The 26,428-nt window shown below is 44.2% G+C and overlaps 1 protein-coding gene across 1 annotated transcript; it reads left to right on the top strand.

Annotated features, from left to right (window-relative positions):
- The first annotated feature begins 5,094 nt into the window (after positions 1–5,094).
- On the top strand, positions 5,095–26,208 carry LOC116971912 (ectonucleoside triphosphate diphosphohydrolase 3-like). The gene is made up of 10 exons (XM_033019103.1): positions 5,095–5,208; positions 7,948–8,079; positions 9,574–9,685; positions 14,070–14,220; positions 15,084–15,243; positions 16,392–16,619; positions 20,036–20,305; positions 20,398–20,508; positions 21,121–21,258; positions 25,366–26,208. The coding sequence occupies exons 2-10, from the start codon at positions 7,957–7,959 to the stop codon at positions 25,552–25,554; spliced, it is 1,482 nt and encodes a 493-aa protein (XP_032874994.1). The 5' UTR covers positions 5,095–5,208; positions 7,948–7,956; the 3' UTR covers positions 25,555–26,208.
- Positions 26,209–26,428: the final 220 nt, after the last annotated feature.

Here is a 26,428-nt window from a genome sequence, read left to right on the forward strand (position 1 = left end):
ACCGTCACCTCCGCCAGGTCCCGGATCGGGCCCGTGAGATCAACCTGAAGCTCAACCCGAAGAAGTGTCGTTTCCGTGTCCCGGAGGTCACCTATGTGGGCCACATCTTCACGGCTGCGGGGCTGAAGCCGGACCCGCAGAAGACGGCTGCGGTCTCCGGGATGTCTGCACCCTCCGACGTGCCCAGCCTGCAGCGCTTCCTGGGCATGGTCAATTATCTCGGGAAGTTCATCCCCGACCTCAGCGAGCTGAGTGCGCCCCTGCGGGAGCTGACCAAAAAAGACATTGCCTGGGCTTGGTTCCCCAAACATCAGAGGGCTTTCGAAATCCTGAAGTCCAGGCTGGTCAGTACCCCTACGCTCAAGTTCTTCGACCTGAAACGTCCTATTGTCCTGACCTGCGACGCTTCCAAGTTCTGTCTTGGTGCCGCTTGCCTGCAGCTCCACGATGACCAGCAGCTGCCCGTTTCTAACGCGTCCCGCACCATGACCCCCGCTGAGCAGCGTTACGCTCAAATTGAAAAGGAGTTGCTCGCCGTGGTGTTTGCCTGTTCCAAGTTTAAAGACTACATTCTCGGCAACACCTTCACGGTCGAGACCGACCACCAACCTCTGGTCACTATCTTAAACAAACCCATCCACGTCACCTCGTCCCGTTTGCAGCGAATGATGCTGCAGCTTCAGCGCGTCACGTTCCGTATTGTGTACCGCAAGGGCAAATAAATGTTTGTGGCCGACACACTGTCCCGCGCGCCGCTGACTTCCACCACCCGCCACCCGTATGAGTCGTCGGACCTGATGGTGCTTAATGTCAATATTGTACCCTCACAGCAGATGCAGTCCCTGGTCAAGCACACTGCCATGGATCCTGCCCTACAACAACTTGCCGACGTCATCCGGGGTGGCTGGCCTGACCGTCGCTCGTCCCTACCGGCCGGCGCCGTGCCCTACTTCCTGGTCCGCGACGAACTGGTGCTGCACGACGGGGCGGTGGTGAAGGGCCACAAGGTTGTGGTGCCTGCTGCGCTGCGGGACCACTACTTCAATGCAGCCAACAGCGGTCACCCCGGGGCCGAAGCAACTCTGTCCCAGGCCCAGAGCCAATTCTACTGGCCAGGCATGGCCAACGACATCAGGGAGAGGGTCTCTGCCTGCTCTACCTGCAATAGTCGGTCCCCACATCAACAACGGCAGCCGCTCCTGCAGCAACCGGCCCCCGCACTGCCCTGGACGGCGGTGGCCACCGATATTTTTGAGTGGCGTGGCAAACACTTCCTGGTTCTGGTGGACTCGTACTCCAGCTGGTTCGAAGTGGACCAGCTGCATTCACTGACATCCGCCGCCGTCATCAGCAGGCTGCGCCGTCACTTTGCCACCTTTGGCTCCCCGGCGAGTCTGCAATCTGACAATGGCAGCCAATTCTCCAGCGCTGAGTTTCGGGATTTTGCTGCCACCTGGAACTTCAGACATTTCACGAGCAGCCCCGAATACCCGCAGAGCAACGGCCTAGCCGAACGGGCTGTCCGCAGCGCCAAAGACTTGCTGGAGCACTGCCGGCTATCCGGCTCCGATTTCTGCCTGGCCCTCCTCAATCTCCGCAATATCTCCCGTGACCCTGCCCTGGGCTCGCCTGCACAGCGGCTAATGTCCCGCACTACACGGCCTCCCATCCCGGTTTCCCAGCGGTCGCTCGTGCCCACTGTCCAGCAGCCTAATGTCCACAAGAACCATGTCCAGAAGCGCTCCCACGGCAAGTCCTGCCGCCCCCTCCCACGCCTGTTCCCCGGCCAGGTGGTACGTATGCAATCCCTCTCCGGCCACTCTCGTCTGGCCGTGGTCGTCGGGTCTGCTAGCTCGCCACGTTCCTACCTGGTTGACCATGATGGCACCACCTATCGCCGGTCCCGTCAGCACCTTCGTCTGGTCAATGAGCCTCCTCCTCCTCCTTCTGCCCCTTTTGCACCTCCAGTGGTTTCGGCTCCTCCGGCCCCTCCTCGGATGCCTTCTCAGCTGTATCACCCTCCACCTCCTGCCTCTAGCCCGATTCAGCAGCCTCGTCCACCTGCCGCTGCTCCCGTTTCAACCCCTCGGTCTCCTCCTCCTCATCCTCCCCCCCCCCCCCCTGGATCTCCGGTTCGTACTCCCCCCCCCAGTCCCGTCTCCTGTCGTTCTTGCGGAGAAGGAAAGTGGCGAGTTGCGTACCCGCTCCGGGCGCGTGGTCAGGCCCCCTGACCGTTATGGGGACTATGCTTAAACACTGTTGTTAAATTGCCACTAGCGCATGAGTCGTGGTCGCCCTGTCATCGCTGTTTTGTTTCGTTTCCAAGGGGAAGGATGTAGAGGGTTATGCATGTGCCTTTAACATAATGACCATCACTACTAAACCACTCCCCATATCACTAGTATAATTGTAACCTCCCCACCTCTCTCTCTCTCTCTAGCTTCAGTGACAGACCACGAACAGCTATGAGAAGCAGTCTGTGTGTATAGTATGAATAAAGAAGTAGTAAAGATACGGTGTGTGACTAGAGCTCTTTACATGTAGGTGGGTATTTGGTGCTCGGCATGGAACTGGTGGGCCGAAGGGCCTGTTTTCAAGCTTGCAGTTCTATTAAGGAATCCTTTCACCCAATGCAGAAAGAATTATCAGGGAGAATACACCCTGCAGTTCCAAATGAACAAGAGATGGAGGTATAATGTCGTGAGGAATAGGAGTAGAATTAGGCCATTCGGCCCATCAAATCTCCTCCGCCATTCAATCATGGCTGATCTATCTCTCCTAAACCCATTCTCCTGTCTCCCCCCATAAGCTCTGACACCATACTCTTCAAGATTCTATCTACAGTATCTCTGCCTAAAAATATCCACTGACTTGGCCTCCACAGACATGGGGCTGCCAGTGAGATGCACTGTGCAGACAGAGACAAAGAACTCTGCCCTTGGGAATCAGACATCCATTAGTGTTTGTGAGATTGTGAACTGGCAGGAAATAAGAAATTAACCACACTACATATTGCATGATGATGTTAATAAAAACCACATCCATTATCTGTACAGGTTCCCATTAAGTTGTTTACTTGAAGAGAAGCTTTTTAATGGTCCATGTATCCCAGTGAGGCTGGGAAATGCTGGGATTGCTTTCATTAGAGCAGGATGAGTTCAGGGAATATTAAACAAATTTCAACACCAGGGAAAGCATTTGACAGAGTAAATGTGAGAAATTATTTACATCATCAGGAATCGAAAAGCAAAAAAAAATTCAAATGCGGTAAATCAGAAATAAAAACACAGAAGATGCTGGAATTACCCTACGGGTCAGACTGCATCTGTTAAGAAAGTAACATAGTTAATGTGGCAAGTCGACCTTTCTTTAGAATTAGAAAAAATATATATCAAAGTTTAAAGTTGCAGAAGTGGGGAAGAGTGGACAGGACAAAGGCAGAGACCAAGAATCACCGAATGACATGGCTGAGAAACAGTGACAAAGGCTCACTAAATACAACTGATCTCTCTGATGGACACTTACACAGGAGACGAGGACAGGGAAGAGAACAGAGTATGCAATATGTGTGTAAGAAGGAACTGCTGGTTTAAACCCGATGATGGACACAAAAAACTGGAGTAACTCAGCGGGACAGGCAGCATCTCTGGCAAGAAGGAATGTGTGATATTTCGGGTCGACTCCTGAAAAGGGGTCTCGACCCGAAACGTTACTCATTCCTTCTCTCCAGAGATGCTGCTTGTTCCACTGAGTTACTCCAGCTATTTGTGTCTATCTTCGGTGAGCAACAATGCTGGAACAATGCGAGGTGCTTTTAGAGACTTTAGAAAGGGTCGTACATAGGCAATTAGATAATCTCCTTATCTCTTCCCCTCTTATCTCCCTCCCTCGCCCCCTCCACTCTCTGTCCTTCTCCTCTGATCCTCGTTCCTGTCTCCCCTCTTATCCCCGTGCATCTCCCGCTCTGATCCCGACCCCCCCTATCCCCAATCCACTCTCCTCTCCCTCTCTTCCTTTGAATCCGTGTCCTCTTCTTCCCGTGTCCCCCTCTCCAGTCCTATCTTCTCCCCCTTACCCTCTACAACTCCTGACCCACTGCTCTTTGCCCTCCTGGCACTCTTCTTCCACAGTCTTCACCCCTTTACATCATTATGCAGGGCTGCCAACTCTCACGCTTTGAGCGTGAGAATCACGCATTTGAACAAATTCTCACGCTCTCACGCTGATCACAAATTTCTCACGCTCTGTCGTGAGAAATTCTGTGATCAATGAAAATTTCAAAACTCAGATAAACTGCATGGGCCGCGGGAGTAGGAGAGCCGGGGCTGAAGGAGGGATGGAAGCAGATGTAGCGGCAGGGACAGATGCGGGGAGCCGGCGCTGGCGAGTGTTTGCGGGCTGGCGAGTGTTTGCTGGACTGGCGAGTCGCTCGCTGCAGCTCCAGCCATGAAGCAGCCTCAGTGCAAGAGTCCCGGGCCGTCGGAGGCATCGGAAGCGTTGCGCCGCTGCCGTGAGAGTCTCTGTGCCGAAGGGACAGAGACTCTCAAAGGGAGGCGGAGACAGAGAGGGGAAGGAGACAGGGAGATGGGGAGGAGAGAGAGAGGGGGTGAGAGGAGAGAGAGGAGAGAGACAGAATGGTGATAAAATTCTCCAGACTCACGATCCTTTGTCCACCAGGCATGGGTGGACTGGAAGTGTTGGTAATGGGAGTTGGGCCATGGTACATGCTCTCGTGTAGAACAATGCTACTGTTCCTGCCTGGACATTTCTGGCATACACATCCCTTCAGTCGGCTGATCAATTGTCGGGGATCAGTTTAATAAATTGGGGACACTGAATGTTGATTCCAGAAATCAGGGTCGTATGATCACATTGGCCTAAAGACACGTGTGCACTGTTTAGTGAGTAGGATCTATGTGCTACCATATTGCCTTGCCAAATAAACACCGCAGAAAGTGTGGAGTGAGCTCACAGCTCTGTACCAGTAGCAGTGCACCAGCGAACACAATGCATTGCCTTTGCAGCTTGCTTTAACTTTGGGATTGGTTGAGACAGACTTGAGGACTTAAGCCACCTCCTCCCCACAGCCCAGAGCTCACTTTCTGAAAGCACTTACCAAATACTACTCCGCTCATCTCCTTTCTGCATTCAGGCAGCTTCAATAGCTCTCCCTATTCCTCAACAGAGTGACAAAGCTTTGAAAAACTGGTGAGTGTATGTTTTTTCTAAATCATTCTCACAATTAGAATTGCCTATCTGGCATGGTGAATTTAATTTGTGGGTTCTCAGTGCAGCTAAAATCTTGCGTTGATCCTCGGAGTGACATAACTGATCGTAGAATTAACATGGGAGTAAAATGTAATGGGATCTTGGAACCGGGAAGGATTTTCCCAGTAAATTCAACAATCGCGAAGGGGAGTTTGGGTCCACAGAGATGAGAGGCAGGTCTGACGTGGATTAAAGCACCAGCTCCCCACTATTTTGACCTTTCGGGACATTTGCAACTTCAACAGGAACAGACATCTGCCCACGGATTATACACCTGGCTATCGGTCACCAGCCCATCTTTCATCTCCCCTTAATATATCTGCATGTAATTCACTAGCTTCTGATGTTTTCTGGTGGATATATGCTCCTGTCCTCACGGCCACACATTTAACAGCAGTGATTTGATTCCTGAAACGTTCCCACACAGAACAACTAAAATTGAGACATGGAATACTCTGAACGTGTAGCTTAGAGACAGGACTTTTGGTGCAACTGCTCCTCGCTGGTGTTTCCTGCTCCACACCAACCCTGCCTCCTCTTTGCATCTGCCTCTATCCGCATATCCTTCTGTTCCGTGCTCCCTCTCATGTCTCCCCATTGCGCTTTAACCCATCTCTGCACTCGCCTCAACCACTCCTCATGGGAACAAACTTCAGATTCTCCTTGCTCTCCAAATGCAGTGGTTTCTCTTAGATTAATTATTGATGGGGGACAATGCAATAAAGCTAATAGAATTGATTCCCGGTCATTGCTGACATATCCGACTTTAAGCAGGCTGGTCATCGAGTGTACCAGCATCGAGTGAGCTCCGCGCCCTGCATTCGATGCAGGAATGATGAGAGGTCATTCTTAGTGTCTATCAATCTCAGCGTCTATCAGTCGCAGTCAAATAGTTGGCAGTATTCATGGTTAAAGCTCATGTCCCAAGGTACCAGACGACCCAGTGCCTTCACAGCATAATTCAGAGTGGATGAAGGAATGGAAAGAAATCCTCTCAAGATGACTTGTTGCATTTAGTTACTTACATACAACATGCTTGTCTTCCAATACACACACAGTGACATATACTCACATATATTTCCGTGCTAACAGCATTGTCATCTGCACAACTTGTGGATACGCATGATAGACACAAAGTGCTGGAGTAATTCAGCGAGTCAGGCAGCATCTCTCGAGAAAATGGATGGGTGATGTTTTGGGTCAGAACCCTTCTTCAAATTTGTAGATACACATGGTCCTTTATTCTTTCGTGTTTACCACACACACACATTTCTGCTTAATTATGGCTGCCTTGGCAACCCGTCTTGGCATTGCGCACACAAACATTGCCAGTGGGAAATCTCCGCCACGAAACCCACACAAGTGCAGCTCGAGGTGGAGAAGGGCGTGCCTCATAAAGTGCCTTGCCAGAATTCCAATGTGAATCATGAAATAATAAAAAGATGTACACTAGAAATGGGCTGAAATCTGGTGAGCAACTCCGGTACCCGGACGTGGCGCCGACAGATGAGAAGCCGAAGCAAAGAAGTGGAAACCGAATGGAAACGAAGCCGAAACGCCGACTAACCGAAAGGGTGGGACGCCTAAATGCAAACTAACCGAAAGGCTACGTCACCTAAAAGCAAACTCACTGAATGGCCGCTCTGATGAAACGCCCTCCTATCCCTTTTCATCTGACACATTCAAAACATCTTTCTGATCTCTTTTCTATCATGTCTTGATCTATCATCCATTTTCACAACCTTAACCCCAACCCTACCTCAGCACCAAACTACAATGGACTTTGCACTTTTAAAGTTGCACTACATACTTTGGCTTTACATAATATTGTTCTGCTGCTGTGTGGGCCTGGAAAGCTGCAGCAGATGGGGATTTCATTGTTCTGGTACAGGTGATTCTACCGATTAAACGCTCTTGACTCTTGACATTTAACATAACCACTGTCTGTGTTGCTAAGATTTTACATTTTCACTACTCTGCCTTCAACCCTTATTGCATTTATCTGTGACTTTCTTACACGTGTAGCATTCAGCACTAGATTTATATGCAAGGGAAACAACCCTACATATACCTTTTCAATATCCTTAAATGTATCTTAGCCTCCTGCAACTACTTTTAACTCGATAAAGAATTTAGTCACCTACCTTGTGCCTCTCGATCTTTCTTCATGTATGTATACCAGAACTTAAAAAGATGCTCCATGTAACTAAGGTTTAATACAACATATGGTTTTCCAAATTGTTAATTGGAATGAACCCTCATGGCTTCCTTTATCTTTATTTCCTTTAATAACCTTTAGTTTATAGTTTAGTTTAGTGATACAGCGCGGAAACAGGCCCTTCGGCCCACCTTGTCCGTGCCAAACAGCAATCCCCGCACATTAACACTATCCTGCACACATTAGAGACAATTTTCACATTTACCAACCCAATTTACCTACATACCTGTACGTCTTTGGACCTACATCATTGATTTTAATGATTCATGCTTGTGTAGCCCATCTCTGTTCCTCCAGCATATTTAGTTTGATTTTCCAAAGAGTATGTGCCTTTGTTAATGTTTCCATCGGAATGCATGTCTGTATACTGATTCATCCAGAATGAATCTGCCATTTATATTGCCACTAATTCAGTAAATGAGAAGCTGCTTTGTTGATGTTGTAGCTGTTTCCTTATACAGGAAAGTTGAATGATGCTGCTGAGGAGACCAATGGTAGCTGCCATCATTGTCCTTCTAAGCAGTGCCATCGCTGTCATGATTATCTCAATCATTCAGCAGCTCAAGAAAGTCACTGTCCCCGTCGGGCTAAAGGTACGTCACTCCTTGAAGAAGGTCAATGAATGAATGCGCTTGTGAATATGTTGGCAGTGGGGAGCAGGCTGGATATATTCGTAGAATCAAACAGCATGAAAACAGGCCCTTCCGCCCACCGAGTCTACGACAGTCACAAAGTGCCTATTTACATTAATTCTACACTAATCTAATTTTCTTCTCCCCCGCGTTCCCTATAACTCCCCTCAAATTCTATAACTCACTTACACACGAGGGATAATTTACGGTGACTAATTAACATTAACAACTCACATGTCTTTAGGATGCGAGAGGAAACACAGGGAACACATGTGGCTCACGCCACGGAGCTGAGAGGAGGCATCCTGTCGAGAGGCTGCCAAACACCCAATTTCAATCTCAGTGAAGTAAAAGGAGGCAGAAGGTGGGAGATGCACATATTGAGGGGTTAAGTATTAGCAGCTGGATGGTGGGAAGAAACGCAGAGAGGGCATCCATTAGGAGTGCAACTATATTGCGATTGTTAACATAGGGAAAAGGGAATGGGTCTGAAGACGGGTCTTGACCCGAACATCACCCATTCCAGAGATGATGCCTGTCCCACTGAGTTACTCCGGCATTTTGTGTCTACCTTTGATTTAAACCAGCATCTGCAGATCTTTCCAACACAAAAAGTAATGGAAAATACTTCCATAGCACATTATATGCGCAGTTTTGGGGACAGAGCCTTCTCCAGGGCAGCTCCCAGGCTCTGGAACTCCCTCCCCCAACTGATCCGCAATTCCGTGTCCCTCACCATCTTCCAGTCCCGCCTCAAGACCCATCTCTTCACCTCTGCCTATCCTTAGCCCCACGTCCCCGTCCCTTTTCATCTGTGCATTAATTGCCTCATACTGTGTTTTGTATTGAATTCTGTCTTTACTTTGTGTACTAGTCATGTCTCTACTATTTATTTCATTCCCCTTACATGTTTTTCCTCTACATGCTCAATTTTTGTAAGGTGTCCTTGAGACTCTTGAAAGGCGCCCATAAATAAAATTTATTATTATTATTATTATTATTATACATTGGAAGACACAAAGTCCTGGAGTAACAGTGAGTTAGTCAGCATATCTGTAGAACATGGATAGGTGGCATTTCAGATCTGGGCCCTTCTTCAGACTCTTCTTCAGACTGTTCTCCAAAGATGCTGAATGACCCGCTAAGTTACTCCAGCACTTTGTGTCTTAATTTGTAAACCAGCATCTGCAGTTCCTAATTTCTACATTAACCATTGGCATAGACTGTATCTTGTAGCCAAATTATATCTAACTACAGCCCAGATATAACTAACTACATCTTAATTGCTTCCCTTAATATATGACATTAACCCCCTATCATAGACAGTAATGGCCTAATTGAGTCTCTATTCCAAATGCGTCGAACAACGATCTAACAATATTTGTCTCACTGTCTTTAACCACTTTACTACAACTTTAATTGTCCCTTATTATGACCATTCTGTATCTTTCCTAGTATGGAATTGTCTTCGATGCCGGGGCCTCCAATACAACTGTTTATGTTTATAACTGGCCAGCAGAAAAGGAGAATAACACTGGTGTCGTCAGTGAAAAGTACAAGTGTGAAGGTGCGGCGCTCAAATCCATTTCAAATCTGCCTCTCACTTCATTAACATAATTTAGAGCTGTGGTGAGCAGGGTATTAGATGGGAAATGACATTCAGCATTAGTGTCTGGTCACCGTTCAGGTTTGTCTTGCAGTGGGGAGTAGAGTTACACTGCCCTAATGCAATAGCCATTTCTCTTGGGTAGTGCTCAACTCTGAGTTAGAAGGTCATGGGGTCAGGTTTGATAACATGTTCAGTGTAATACTGAGTGCTATAATGTTGGGGATGCCATCTTTCAATAGGACATAATATGAAAGTCCATATTTATCAGTTGGACTTAAAAGAATCCCATAGCATTATTTTGATGAAGGGCAAGAGAATTCTCCCTGTCTTCTACCCATACAGCAACACTTTAATGCAGGGGTGTCAAACTACCGGCCCGCGGGATGATTTGAGGGGAAAAAATTATATTCACGACCATTTATTATGGATCTGTACGGCAGCCGCTCTCTCTCCCACCGCTGTCTGTGCCATCTTCTGTGCCGGCAGCTTGTTGTGTGCTTAGAAAACAATTGGCGCCAGTTAACAACCTGCTGTGCATAAACATAGAAAATAGATGCATGAGTAGGCCATTCGGCCCTTCGAGCCTGCACCGCCATTCAATATGATCATGGCTGATCATCCAACTCAGTATCCCATCCCTGCCTTCTCTCCATACCCCCTGATCCCTTTAGCTACTAGGGCCACATCTAACTCCCTCTTAAATATAGCCAATGAACTGGCCTCAACTACCTTCTGTGGCAGAGAATTCCAGAGATTCACCACTCTCTGTGTGAAAAATGTTTTTCTCATCTCGGTCCTAAAAGATTTCCCCCTTATCCTTAAACTGTGACCCCTTGTTCTGGACTTCCCCAACATCAGGAACAATCTTCCTGCATCTAGCCTGTCCAACCCCTTAAGAATTTTGTAAGTCTCTATAAGATCCCCCCTCAATCTTCTAAATTCTAGCGAGTACAAGCCGAGTCTATCCAGTCTTTCTTCGTATGAAAGTCCTGACATCCCAGGAATCAGTCTGGTGAACCTTCTCTGTACTCCCTTTATGACAAGAATGTCTTTCCTCAGATTAGGAGACCAAAACTGTACGCAATACTCCAGGTGTGGTCTCACCAAGACCCTGTACAACTGCAGTAGAACCACCCTGCTCTTATACTCAAAATAAACAACTACCACCCTGCACTGAAGACCACTAGGGCCCCACTTACGTTGCCAGACACAGTTAAACACACAGAGTACTCGGGTAAGTAACACCTGCAGCAGGGCTGAGACTGGTTGATGCTCTGGGGGTTCAAAATGCTTTCCAAGAAAAGAAAAGTTGACATCGAAGGTCAGATATCCAACGATAATTGGAAAGATCTTTTTTTCTTCTGTGAGGTCAACGGCAAACCTGGGAGTCTGATATGCTGGCAACATGTGGCTGTGGCAAAAGAGTACAATATCAAACGACACTATGAGACGTCACACGGAGAAAAATATAACAAGTAACAAGTACGACTCGGAACGTAAAAGGTACACGAGCTTGAAGCAGCTCTGAAAAAACAGCAATCAGTGTTCACCAAAAGACGAGAGACTCAAGATGGAGCTGTCAAGGCCAGCTATATTATTGCCAACAAAATAGCTGTTGTGTCAAAGCCATACTCAGAGGGGGAATTCATCAAAGCATGCATGCTGACGGCAGCTGAGATGGTGTGCCCTGAGAAGAGACAGGCTTTTGGTGATATCAGCTTGTCAACAATTACTGTGGCATAGAGAATCGGGGACCTTGCAGGAGATTTGAACAGTCATCAAAAAGACAGTGTTGAGTCATTTATTGCCTTCTCTATTGCAATTGATGATAGCACCGACGTGACGGATGTAGCTCAATTGGGAATATTTATTCGTGGTGATGACGCATCTTTGACCGTCACCGAGGAGTTTGTGGAGATGGTGCCCATGACAAAGACCAGAACGGCGAACGACGTTTTCTCCAGCCTCATCGAGGCCGTGGACAGACTGAGGGTTGACTGGAGTCACAATGTCAGTGTGGCAACAGATGGCGCACCGTCCATGGTTGGGAAAAAGGCAGGTGTTGTTGCGAAGCTCAGAGAGAAAGTTCAGACAGAGAATCCAGTGCAGGAATTCTGGAATTTTCATTGTATTATTCAGCGAGGCGTTATGTAACAGGAGCCTGAAAATGGACAATGTCATGGATGTCTTGTTTTGTCATGGATGAACACTTGTTTAAAAGGATATTGGGATGAGGATAGGTGATTGTGAGTGGGATTTTTGTTATACTGATTGTATTGGGAAGGGTGATTATAGGGTGATGGGTTGTATACTGTATATGACTAAGATACTGTATAGTATATGAGGGTTTTTTCTTTTCTTTTTTATTTTTTTCTCTTTTTTGTATGGCTTTGTAAATATTTGATTAGTGTATAAATGTAAATAATTTGATGTACATATAGCTGCTGATGTACATATGGTGTACATATAGCTGTTAAATTTGTAGAAGATAATTACAAGCAGTTGAATAAGGGGTGGGAATTAATAAGCTTTGGCTTCTTCCTGCTCCTTTTCGGACACATACGATTTCATTTATTTATAGATATTGTTTATGACACTTTATAAATATTCTTGTTTTGTTTTTTGGATGCTGTTTCACACTTGCTTTTTATTCTTTTATTCTGTTCGAAACAAAGAATCAAATAAATAAATAAATAAATAAATATGTGGTGATCAAAACGGGGTACATTTTATTCGAGCCAAGGGACTCAACCATCAGCAATTTGACACTCTTTTGTCCGAATGTAATATTGGACACGGCCTACCCTACCACACTGAAGTCCGCTGGTTGAGCAGAGGGTCTGTGCTCAAACGATTTTTTCAATTATGTGCGGAAATTGGACTATTGATGAACGAGAAAGGGAAGCCAGTGGCAGAGTTGGATAATCGAAACTGGCTTCATGAGCTTGCATTTTTAGTGGATATAAAAGAGCACTTAACTGTGCTTAATGTTAACATGCAAGGCCGCAACAAACTTGTTACGGAATACTACAACAGCATTCCTGCTTTTCAAATTAAATTAGGCCTGTGGGAGATGCAACTATCCTGGAGCAACCCAGCTCATTTCCCCTCTTTGCAGTCTGTGTGTGTCGCTCATTGGAATAATGACAACATGGACAGGTACAAGGACAAAATATCACGGCTGTAAAGTGAGTTTCAGAATCGTTTCCTAATCTTCACTCAGCTCCAGAAGCTATTCTCACTATTTTGCTCGCCGTTTGCCGTCAACCTGCGCAACATCAGATGTGCCGGAGGAACTACAAAAGGAGCTAATTGAAGATCAATGTAAATCGGCTTCGAAATATAAATTTGAGACTGTGGGTCTGGACTCATTCTATCAACACCTGGAACCGATGTACCCCAAGATGACAGACTTTGCCTCAAAGATCCATTGCATGTTCGGGACCACAAATCTCTACGAGCAGGCGTTCTCCATAATGAACATTAACAAATCCAAACTGCACTCGTAGCTGACACACAGACACCTAAATGACATAATGAAAATCACAACTGCCCAGAAACTGACGTTGACAGGTTGGTTAAAGCCAAGAGATGTCAGGTGTCTGGAAGCAGCAAGTGAAAAATGAGTGACCCTGTTCGATGGACTGCGACATGTAAGCAAAATGCATTATGAAATATTGAGTGTCATAATATTGTGATTCATTCATTTTCTAGCTATTCTATTATTGTAAATGTGATCACTTCAATAAAAATTAGGGGCTAACTGTGTTCATTGTCCGAGTTTGATTGCTGGAAGCAGACTAATAGATTTGTTACAATTTGTTTCATTCGGTCTACATTTGTGTCTGCTAATGTTCGATTTCAAACGGTTTATTAATGGAAAGGGTGTGGCTCCCGAAACAACCAAAATAGTATTATTTTTTATCTCTCTCGTCACAACTTTCTTGTAGCCTATGACTGCAAGATAAAACCAATCATAAAAGTAATGCTTGCTAGGCAATCTTCTGCATAAGAAATGAAATTTGAAAAGTGACACAATTTGTAGTGATAGCAGAGATTTAGATACACGCGAGCAGGTTGAAAAAACTAAGGCAACGAAAGCTGTGGGAGCATGCGCGAATGCACAACTAATCCGGCCCATATGAAGTCACATTTTGCCCATTCCGGCCCATGACCTAAAATGAGTTTGACACCCCTGCTTTAACGAATCTTGTCGTTTTCATGCTATCATTTATGGTTGCTGGCCATATCCAATCTGTGACATACTTTGTTATCAGTAAGATGCTTTGGTAAGTCCTAAGTTCTTTACGATTTTTTAAAGTGTGTGACTTCCCATTCACAGGATCTGCTATTTCCAAGTTTGACAATGAACCCGCAGAGGCAGCTCGGTCAATAGAATGGTGTCTCAATAGAACAATTGAAGTGATCCCAGCAGAGAAACACAATGCTACTCCTCTCTACCTTGGAGCGACTGCAGGAATGCGACTACTCCAGTAAGATCATGCGAACATTCATTTAAACATTTCAAAGGATTTGTCATCCAAGGCTAAAAGACTATATCATTCAAATCACAAACCAAAACACATGGGATTTCAGAGACCAAAAGATATAAAAATATCATGAGAAGATATAGATCAGGTCGACACACAAAAAGTCTCTTGTGCAGAGTAGGGGAATCGAGAACCAGAGGGCACAGGTTTAGGTGAAGGGGGAATTTATTTTAAATGAATCTGAGGAGTAACCTTTTCATACAAAGGGCAATTGGTGTGTATGCAATAAGCTGCCAGAGGAGGTAGTTGAAGCAGGGACTATCGCAACGTTTAAGAAGCAATTAGACAGGTATTTGGTTAGCAAAGTGTTAGAGGGATATTAGCCAAACACAAGCAAGTGGGACTAGTGTAGATAGGACTTGTTGGTCGCTTTGGGCAAGTTGGGCCGAAGGGCATGATTCCACACTGCATGTCTCTATGACTAAGATCACAACAAGGTCAGTCAGCCCTTATACTTGGAAATCCATGCAATAGGATCATGGCCAAACTGATATTTTTTTAGTTCTTTGTCCTGCCTTTTCCTAAAATCTTTGACTCCTATTACTGATAACAAATCTATCTGTCTCACTGTTAAATATACCCAAGGACCCTGTGGTGACAGCACTATGCCAAGAATTTCCAACAACTGAGACCCATTGAGAGAAGAAAGTCTTCCCAATCTCAATCTGAAATGGGCGCCACATTGTTCTGAGACCATGTCCTCTACTTCTGAACTCACCCTTGAGAAGAAGCATCCTCTCAGCATTTACATATTCCAATGTGTGTACTTCTCTAAATTGCCTCCACCCTTTGTTTCAATCTGCCAGGATACAGAATTCAACAGCCGCATCTATGATCCTCGCTGTTATTGAAGGCCGCCTCCACTCCTCACCATTTGATTTTAAAAGCGCCCAGATTATCTCAGGGAAGGAGGAAGGGGCCTATGGATGGATTACAGCAAATTACTTACTGGATAACTTCCGCCAGGTTTGTCAAAGCTACATTCATGATGTAGGGAATATTGTGAAACAGAAAATTCTAGAAACTCGTCTTGTCAGATAGCGTCTGCAAGAATAGAAATAGAGTCAATGTTTCAGGTCGAAGATCCTTCATCAGAACAGGGAAAGAGTGGAAACAAGTAGTAGAAACGAACAGCTGCAGATGCTGGTTTATACCAAAAAGGGACACAAAGTGCTGGAATTGCTCAGCAGGTCAGGCAGCATCGCTGGAGAGGAAGTATGGGTGGCGTTTTGGGTTGGTATAATGTTAATATGCAGGGATCGCTGGTCTCTGTGGGCCGAAGGGCCTGTTTCTGTGCTGTATCTGTATACTAAGCTAAATACTGATGCATTCTCTCAGTACCACAATGAGACTGTTAAATCAGGTCATCCCTATATAGGAGGTATGTAAAGTATTTGGAGAGAGTGCAGAAGAGATTACTGGGATGTTGCCTGAATTAGAGGGTGTTAGCCATGAGAGGTTGAACAAAACTTGGCTTGTGTTCTCTGAGGGGGGGGGGGGGATCAGTGACGAAGGGGAGAAGTTTATAAAATTATGAGAGGCATGGGTAGGGTATGTATTCTGAACCTCTATCCTGGGGTGGAAAAATCAAAAACTAGAGGGCATAGGTTTAAGGAGCGAAGGGGAAAGAATAAAATAGATGTCAAGTTTTTTTTTACACAGAGAAAGTGGCATTTAACAGGTTTTTAGATGAGTGCATGAATACGTAGGGAATGGAGTGACATAGATCATGTGCAGATAACAAGGATTAATTTAATTTGGCATCACATCATAGGCCAAAGTGCCTGTTCCTGCTCTGTACTGATTTGTGTTCTATGTAAGTCTCAAGAGTAAGGCTCAAAGCCAAGACCCTTTGATGGAGGCAAAAATGCTGGCATCTCCACCTTGTGATGTTCAGAAGATGCCACTTAATCCTGTGGGCGTGTTCACCCAACTACAGAAATTGTTAATTGAACTAAATAGGATCAATGCCAAACCTTGTTTGATTGCACTTCTGTGAAATGTTGTGAGCCATTATACAAACACGATGTGTTGCCACTGTAAATGCAAGTTATCAATGTCTTCTTCCAGCATTGTTGATGCTCATCTCTTTTCTGACCCAAATCCTTTGGTAGGGACGTACTTGGACACAGCCAAAACGAACGTTTACGATAACAACCAAAGGTACTCTGGATCTGGGTGGAGCGTCTTCAGAAATAGCATTTGTACCTAAACGCCATTCACATAGATATGAGAGCACAGTAATCACCTTGTATAACTACAAATATTCTGTCTACATTGAAAGCCTAGCCTGTTATGGACGAGACGAAGCTAAGAAGATCTATTTGGCAAAACTCATCCAGGTATAACCTCAAAGAATTCAATTTAGAAATACATGTATTTCTTGTTTTTATATATATCCTTAAAGTCTTCCATTTATTTCTACAGCATCTTTCAATACTGTACGACATCCTAAATGTTTCATAGCAGTTTGAAATATAGTTGCTGTGGTGAATTAGTACACAGCAAGCTCCCGTAACATCAATGAGAGTGGTCATATTAAGATTGTTCACTTGTGTAAGAAGGAACTGCAGATGCTGGTTTAAACCAAACATAGACACAAAAAGCTGGAGAAACTCAGCGGGACAGGCAGCATCTCTGGGTAGATAGAACAGGTGACGTTTCGGGTCAAAACCCTTCTTCCGACTGGTTCGAGATACGGGAATGAGAGACATAGACGGTGATGTGGAGAGATAAGGAACAATGAATGAAAGATATGCAAAAAACTAACGATGATAAAGGAAACAAGCCATTGTAAGCTGTTTAAGAAGGAACTGCAGATGCTGGAAAATCGAAGGTACACAAAAATGCTGGAGAAACTCAGCGGGTGCAGCAGCATCTATGGAGCGAAGGAAATAGGCAACGTTTCAGGCCGAAACCCTTCTTCAGACATTGTAAGCTGTTTGTAGGGTGAAAACGAAAAGCTAGTGTTACTTAGGTGGGGGAGGGATAGAGAGATAGAGAATACCAGGATTACATGGTGGGAGAAATCAATATTCATACCACTGGGCTGCAGGTTGCCCAAGCGACATATGAGATGCAATTCCTCCAATTTGCATTAAGCCTCACTCTGACAATGGAGGAGGCCTGGGACAGAAGGTTCTGTGGAGGAATGGGAAGGAGAATTAAAGTGTCCAGCAACCGGGAGATCAGGTAGATTCAGGCAGACTGAGCGAAGGTTCCGCAAAACGATCGCCCAGTCTGCATTTGGTCTCACCGATGTATAAGAGTCCACATCTTGAACAACGGATACAGTAGATGAGGTTGGAGGAGGTGCAAGTGAACCACTGTATAACCTGAAAGGACTGTTGGGGTCCCTGGACAGAGTCGAGAGAGGAGGTATAGCAACAGGTGTTGCATCTTCTGCAGTTGCAGGGGAAGGTACCGGGGAGGGGGTGGTTTTTGGGAAGGGATGAGTTAACCAGGGAGTTGCGGAGGGACTGGTCTCTGCAGAAGGCGGAGAGGGGTGGAGATGGAAAATGTGACTAGTGGTGGGTTGTCAGTGTGAGGCTAAACGCAAATTGGAGGAACAGCATCTCATATTTCGCTTGGGCAGCTTACAGCCCAGTGGTATGAGTTTTGATTTCTCTCACCAGGTAGCCCTGGCATCCCCGCTCTCTATCCCTCCTCCACCCAAGTCGCACCAGCTTCTCATTTTCACCCAACAAACAGCTAACAATGACCTGATTCCTTTATCATCATTACTTTTTTGCACATCTTTCATTCATTGTTCTTTAACTCTCCACATAACCATCTATATCTCTAGTTTCCCTTAACCCTAACCAGTCTGAAGAAGGGTCTCGACCCAAAATATCACCCATTCCCTCTCTCCAGAGATACTGCCTGTCCCACCGAGTTACCGCAGCTTTTTGTGTCTAAGATTATTCACTTGTCAGGATTCCAGAGAGAACTCCTTCGACTTTCAAAATATGATGGCGACTCCTGTACTCACCAGAGGGCAGACTTTATTTTTAATGCACCAACTCTGTCATGATTAAGTCTAATGCATTCAACTATTGCCAGGTTCAATTATTGATTTCAACATTACTAACTGAAGCATAATATCAATTCAGGTACCGGTTGCTGTGCTTTCTTTAGGTTGATAGTTGTTCCTATACCAAAAAGGGACAAATATATGCAACTGGAGAGAAAGCTGAGGGCAATAAAATATTTCTGATTCTGATTTCTGCGTATAGAAGTTGGGATGTAATGTTAAAATTGTACAAGGCATTGGTGAGGCCAATTCTGGAGTATGGTGTACAATTTTGGTCGCCTAATTATAGGAAGGATGTCAACAAAATAGAGAGAGTACAGAGGAGATTTACTAGAATGTTGCCTGGATTTCAGCAACTAAGTTACAGAGAAAGGTTGAACAAGTTAGGGCTTTATTCTTTGGAGCGCAGAAGGTTAAGGGGGGACTTGATAGAGGTTTTTTAAATGATGAGAGGGATAGACAGAGTTGACGTGGAAAAGCTTTTCCCACTGAGAGTAGGGAAGATTCAAACAAGGGGACATGACTTGAGAATTAAGGGACTGAAGTTTAGGGGTAACATGAGGGGGAACTTCTTTACTCAGAGAGTGGTAGCTGTGTGGAATGAGCTTCCAGTGAAGGTGGTGGAGGCAGGTTCGTTTTTATCATTTAAAAATAAATTGGATAGTTATATGGATGGGAAAGGAATGGAGGGTTATGGTCTGAGCGCAGGTATATGGGACTAGGGGAGATTATGTGTTCGGCACGGACTAGAAGGGTCGAGATGGCCTGTTTCCGTGCTGTAATTGTTATGGTTATATGGTTATAAGTGATCCAATCAGTGAGACTCTTTCCCCAGAGCCCACCTTCAGAAAGTCTGAGCTCAAAGCAGAATGTAATTAAAGAGGATTTGAATATTTGTTTTATGTATTGGCATGGTGTCAGTGCTAGCTCAGTGAACATCACCCATACCTCTGATGAGCAGTCCAATACTCCCAGTCTATTCCTCAGGGAATGCTGCATTGCTGAATAAGGTCTTAAATCAATATAGTAGCCACAAGTTCGGGTAAATGCAATCACGTTCACAGCACCACTTCAACATTAACTAAGATGGTTACCAGGCCAATGGTTTCCCTCAACTAACATCTTGTAGGATTCTACCATTCTCAAACTTTGTGCTGTATATCCTAAATATAGAAGGCACCTAACTACAAAAACTTTTCTTTGCCTCAAGTCGCTGAAACCATAAAACACATGTGGAAGAGGAGTTGGTTATACAGGCACTTCTGCCAGCTGCACCATTCAATATGTCAGGGCATATCCTCCACATCCCATCCCCATGTCCCTTGATTCCCCAGAGAGATCAAAATTAACCACTCAATGGCTGATTATCTGCAACCATTTAAGGATTCTGAAGATTAATTATTAACAAAAGCAATTTCTTCTCATCCTAGTTACCCCATAATCCTGAGACAATTATCTCATAGCTCTAAATTACAGAGATGAAAGGTTAATGTGAATAGACAGAAATGTATGGTTGAGATTACAATGAGATTTGCCAGGAATTTATTAAATGGGGGTGCAGGTCTGAATAGCTTACTCTTGTTCCTAATTCATATGTTTACATTTTTTACGTTATGTGATTCATCTTAAGGCACAATCCAAATGGAAGTTCTTAGTTAATTGTATTAGTTCTATATCTGCATAAGTAATCATATCTTTGCATATGCTTTTATTTTACCCACCCAGAATTCTGTCAATAAATCAAGGATTGAAGACCCGTGTCTTCCCGCACACTACACTATGAAACTCCAACTGGAGGAAGTCTTTGAAAGTTCCTGCATTGGAGATAAACTACCAGAGAACTACAATGCTGACGTCACCCTCATTGGAACTGGAGATCATACTCTGTGCCGCCAGCAAATATTATCAATATTTATGTTTACATCCTCCTACGTTAAAGGCGTTTGGACAAAGCGTTTGGATGTACTCAATCAACTGATGCGCGGCGACTTTGTGGTGTGTAATAACTAAGTGGAATTTCATACTTTGTCATGATCATATTGACCAAACCATGAGCTTTACCTGTGGATTTATTCCTCTTAAACTAGGCCTTTTCTGGTTTCTCTGAGACAATGGAAGCCTTGAATTTAACTGGATCCTTTTCCATGGATATTTTCCTTTCAACAGTCAAATCTTTCTGTATGAAAAGCTGGAACCAAGTAAGTGATGTAATTCATAACTACATTTTATTCACACAAGTTGATACAGCCACTACTAAATCCAGGGTGGCTATGACCGTATTTCCTTCGGTCGCACTGGGAGACCTGTTTTAATGTCTTGACTGGATAGTTTTCACACAGAAAATGTACGTGTCACATGTAGTGTTATGCTTAATGTGTGCCTGTTTAAAAAAAACAAGCTACTTCCATGCTGCTAATAGGTGAGCTGCATGCCACTGCATCAAATAAGGATAGCCTTGAAGTGACAGAGACCTTGGCTGCATTCTATGTGTTTACACAATCTCTCTGTGACAGTGTGGGTTTCCTCCAATATCCCAAAGACATGTGGGTTATAAGTAAATTGGTCTGTGTAAAAATTGCAGGGAGTGGATGAGAAGGCAGGATTGCATAGAACTAGCGTGACTGGGCGATCGATGATCAGCGTGGACTCGGTCTGCCAAAGGGCCTGTTTCCATGTTATATCTCCAGGCTAAACTAAACATCAACAGATATCTACCAAACTGAATACAAATTGACAATGACAGACAAAATCTAAAAGTGCATTGTGATCATTATCTACTGTAAGTGTGAACTAAAAGATCTATCTTGCAGGTTCAACAGTCACTGCCAAATATGTCAGACTCCGATCGCAGTGCGCAATGTTTCAATGCCAATTACATCTACGCTCTTCTAGTGCGAGGTTACAAGTTTAATCATCAGACATGGATCCAAATTAGTTTTCAGAAACAGGCAAGTACAAAAAGTTGTTTCTTCGACAACCATTTCTGTTACATTGTTTTTCGTGAAATATTTGGGAGATTAGGACTTTAATTTTAATTACTATAAATTCTAATCCTGTCAAGGTGGAGGGGGAGAGAGATCGTATGCATTCACAATCAGGGCATATTACTGAACCAAATTTGGAAGGATGAGTTTTCTCACTGTCTTATTAAAGTGGTGATAGCAAACTTGCAGTGGTTCATAGAAGCAGCAACTGGGCAATATCACCTGTAGCATTGAGTCAAGAGTACTTTATTGTCATATATCCCGTAACAGAACAATGAAATTCTTACTTGCAGCACAATGAGGTTTGTAAACACAGTATTCCATAGATAATTATTTAACAAAAAATGTTCAATAAGATTAAAAAAATTATAGCGCAAAAAAGAAAAACAAAGCCCAACGTCCTTAGTGCAACCAAGGAAGTTTATAGTTTAATCAGCGTTTGTAGTGTTTTTAATAGCCTGAGGGTTGTTGGGAAGAAGCTGTTCCTGAACCTGGGCTTTAGTTTTCAGACTCCTATACTTTCTTCCAACGGCAGGAGTGAAATTAGATCATTACCAGGGTGTGTGCTGCCTTGAAGATACTGCCTGCCTTTTTGAGATAGCACATCCTGTACACCTCTTTAATGGTGGGGAGGTCAGTACCCATGACTATACAGGCAGTGTTCCCCACTTTGTGCAATCTCCTTTGTTCCTGGAAGTTCGAGTTACTGAACCAGGCTGTGATGACCCAGCACATTGATGTAACACAAAAAGAGCTCATCAATGCCTCTATTTTCTCAGAGGTTTGAGATTCAGCATGTTAAATATATACATGCTATATTAAACTTCTACAGGTGTACTGTGGACACCACACTAACTGGCTGCATCATGGCCTGGTTCAGTAATCCATCCCGTACTGACCTGCTCACCATTAAAAGGGATCTACAGGAAGCGTCGCCTCAAAAAAGCAGCTAATATCATTAAAAACCACTCTGGACACGCTTTCTTCTCAATGGTGAGTACAAGAGCCTGAAAATCGTTATGTTCAGGTTCAAGAACAGCTTCTTCACATCAACCAGAGGAATTGAATAACTTTTTTGCATCAGTCATCACAGTGGGGGACACCGCCAACATGCCTGAAATTCAAGAGTCAGGGGGTGGAAGTTAATGGAGTGGCCATTATTAAGAAGGTGCTTGGAAAACTGAAAGGTCTGAAGGCGGATAGGTCACCTGGATTGTATGGACTGCACCCCAGGATTCTGAAAGAGGTGGATTTAGAGATTGTGGAAGCATTAGTAAGTGACATTTCAAGAATCACTGGTCAGGAGTGGTCCCAGACGATTGGAAAATTGCAAATATTACCCTGCTGTATAATAATATAATAACAATTACAGCACGGAAACAGGCCATCTCGACCCTTCTAGTCCGTGCCGAACACGTATTCTCCCCTAGTCCCATACACCTGCGTTCAGACCATAACCCTCCATTCCTTTCCCGTCCATATAACTATCCAATTTATTTTTAAATGATAAAAACGCACCTGCCTCCACCACATTCACTGGAAGCTCATTCCACACAGCCACCACTCTCTGAGTAAAGAAGTTCCCCCTCATGTTACCCCTAAACTTCTGTCCCTTAATTCTCAAGTCATGTCCCCTTGTTTGAATCTTCCCTACTCTCAGTGGGAAAAGCTTATCCACGTCAACTCTGTCTATCCCTCTCATCATAAGAAGGGAGCAAAGCAGAAGAGTGGGAACTATAGACCAATTAGCCTGATTTCAGGGGTTGGTAAGATTTTAGAGTTTATTATAAAGGGTGTGGTTACAGAATACTTAGAAATCCATGATAAAATAGGCTGGTCAGCATGGTTTTGTGAAGGGGAGATCGTGCCTGATGAATCTGCTGGAATTCTTTGAGGAAGTAAATAGCAGTACAGACAAAGGAAAGTCAGAGGATGGTGTTTACTTAGATTTTCAGAAAGCCTTTGATAGTAGACTTGATGGGCCAACTTAAGAACATGAGAGCTGTGAAGTTTACCCAGACATCATGCCAGTGTATTGCTTTCTACCTACTAGTTTTGGAAACCTGCCAATTAACTTCAAATAGTGGACACAGGAACTGCTGATGCTGGTTTACAAAAATTAGAGTAACTCTGGCGGGCAGCTCAGGCATCATCTTTGGAGAACATGGGTAGGTGACGTTTCAGGATGGGGGAAGTCTTCAGATTTATCGAGGTGGGGCGAGGGAGAAAGCCGAGACCCGGGTTCACTAAATGGTGGCCGACTAGGAAAAGGGGAGATGCAGCGAGACCTGGGTGTCATGGTACACCAGTCATTGAAAGTGGGCATGCAGGTGCAGCAGGCAGTGAAGAAAGCAAATGGTATGTTAGCTTTCATAGCAAAAGGATTTGAGTATAGGAGCAGGGAGGTTCTACTGCAGTTGTACAGGGTCTTGGTGAGACCACACCTGGAGTATTGCGTACAGTTTTAGTCTCCAAATCTGAGGAAGGACATTATTGCCATAGAGGGAGTGCAGAGAAGGTTCACCAGACTGATTCCTGGGATGTCAGGACTGTCTTATGAAGAAAGACTGGATAGACTTGGTTTATACTCTCTAGAATTTAGCATAGATTCTAGAAACCTGGGTCTTTTTTTAAAAACATCAAATAGTCTGCTTTATATGGACTTGATAGGAGTAGAATTAGGCCATTCGGCCTATCACTTAAGATGACACTGCTATTACCCGTTAATCACTTCTATCCAGGAGTCAACTACTAGTTCATAAGTGATACGAGTATTCAGTCCATGAAGTCTACTCCACCATTCAATCATGGCTGATCTATCTCTTCCTCCTAACCGCATTCTCATGCCTTCTCCCATAACCCCTAACACCCGTACTAATCAAGAATCTGTCTGCCTAAAAAATATCCATTGACTTGACCTCCCCAGTCTTCTGCAAAAAATGAATTCCAGATTCATCACCCTCTGACTAAAGAAATTCCTCATCTCCTTCCTAAAGGAACATCGTTTATTTCTGAGGCTATGATCTCTGGTCCTAAACTCCCACTAATGCAGGGGTGTCAACCTCGCTGCCCACGAAGGGGTCCAATACGGCCCGAGGGTTGATCTCCCCGATGTCAATGGGCTGCAGCTGCCTGCGGTGCCGGATCGGGCTGCATTTGCGCGTGCATGGTGCAATCCAGCGTGCACGGTCGCATTTTGCCCATGACCTCAAATGAGTTTGACACTCCTGCACGAGTGAAAACATTTTCTCCATATCCATTCTATCCAGGCCTTTCACTATTCAATATGTTTCAATGAGATCCCTCCTCATCCTTCTATACCCCAGTGAGTAGAGTCCCAGTGCCATCAAACACTAAATCACATGTTAACCCCAAATTTTAAATGGACACAATCAAGTAGCAACAACTCAATCACATACTTTCACACAATCAGAAACCCTCATATTCCATAAACAATGATGCAATCAATGATAAGTTTAGTTTAGAGAAGAGTTAAAGATCTGTGACCTCCAACTTTCCTTTTTTCTGTAACTTGCTCAGGTCCCACAACCTCCACAAAATCTGCTCTCCTCCAATTCCCATCCCTAGATCATTCCTATAGCTGGAAAAGCCATATCCAATTCTCTTTAAACATGTTTCCTTGCACCAATGTACAGTGCAAGCAAGATTTTCATTGTATCTGTACCGTACAATACTTGTGCATATGACAATAAACTTGACATGCCTTAGTGCTAAATTCACTTTACAAGTGTCCTCCGAAATACCTTGGAAAACATAAAAGTCATACTAGCTGCTGTTACGCATGTGTCCTTCAATAAGAGGCGGTGAGCAGGAACAGCAGAATGAAAGGAGTCAGGCTGAGAGAATACTGTGAATTATGAATAATCCAAAAATACTATATTTTGAGCATGTGAGCACTATAATGATGTTGGCAGCTACTGTCCACCAGATAACATCACATAGAACTGCTGTGTGACAATACATTTTTGTGTCTCTTTGAAGTCTTCAAACCTTTGTGTCCAGTAATTAAACTTGAATATATCGCTCACTAATAGTTTCAATTGATTGCAGGTGGAACACAGCAACATGGGCTGGTCACTTGGTTATATGTTAAACCTAACCAACATGATCCCAGCAAAATATTCAGTGAGTCAAACACCAATGAGTGAATTTGCATTCAGTGGACTCCTATTTTTGTTTTCTACGCTGGTCTTAGTCTGTTCAATTTTCATCAGTCTGTCAATAATACGATCATTTTAATGCAAATGACCAGTGGACTTTGATCATTCGAGTGAAAAACACAACCCGAAACGATGTCTGGAGAAAAAAGTCAATACTAGCCAGTTTTACTATCCGTGTTAAATCTAAATGCCGCGAGCCTTGTATAAATATGACAAGCGGAATGCGATAGTGGTGAACCTTTCTTCCATAACGTTGTTGCTGACGCTACTTTGAGAACAGTAAACAGTGGTCCAGAGAACAAAGTATGGCACTTTAAAATGGTATATAAAGGTCAAAATTATGTTAAAGTCAAATCTTCACGGGTTGAGAATGGAGCACACTAGGAGCATGTGTTTTACTGTTAGAAGCTGTGTTCATTGTATTTACACAGGGAAAGCTACTTACTTACACTATACAAAATAGATGGATGAGATGAGCAATCCTTTTTCCTGACTGAGATGGGTGGGAACCAAAGATTGGATAAGACTTCTCATCTGCAGCCCTGCATTCATTTCATACATTGACTAAACCAACGTTTATTTTTGAAGCGTGACATATTCTTTCCCAATACTTGGTTCTATAAATAGCAGTCATCACTCCTGAACATGGAAAAGTACAGCACAGGAACACAGTTTGGTCCACAATATTTGTACTGAACATGATGCCAAGTTAAACCGATCCCATCTGCCTGTACATGATTCATATCTCTCCATTCCCTGCACTTCCACAAGCCTATGTAAAAGCTTCTTAAATACCAGCCTTCACCACCACCTTTGGCAATGCTTTCCAGGCACCCACTACTCTTAAACCCGTCTCACGGTGCGAGTTGACACACGAGGTACCCAGAGTTAAAACTCGTGGTAATAACGTACGATTAACATAGCTGTAACGTCGGAACTCGTGGACGCAACTT

Source organism: Amblyraja radiata, chromosome 4, assembly GCF_010909765.2.
Source record: "Amblyraja radiata isolate CabotCenter1 chromosome 4, sAmbRad1.1.pri, whole genome shotgun sequence".
Taxonomy (NCBI): domain Eukaryota; kingdom Metazoa; phylum Chordata; class Chondrichthyes; order Rajiformes; family Rajidae; genus Amblyraja; species Amblyraja radiata.

Excerpts from the sequence above, each read along its gene's own strand:
- LOC116971912 (XM_033019103.1), top strand. The coding sequence starts at position 7,957 with ATGATGCTGCTGAGGAGACCAATGGTAGCTGCCATCATTGTCCTTCTA. Across the intron at positions 20,509-21,120 it reads GTATGAAAAGCTGGAACCAA|GTTCAACAGTCACTGCCAAA; the intron begins GTAAGTGATGTA and ends TCTATCTTGCAG. Across the intron at positions 21,259-25,365 it reads AAATTAGTTTTCAGAAACAG|GTGGAACACAGCAACATGGG; the intron begins GCAAGTACAAAA and ends AATTGATTGCAG.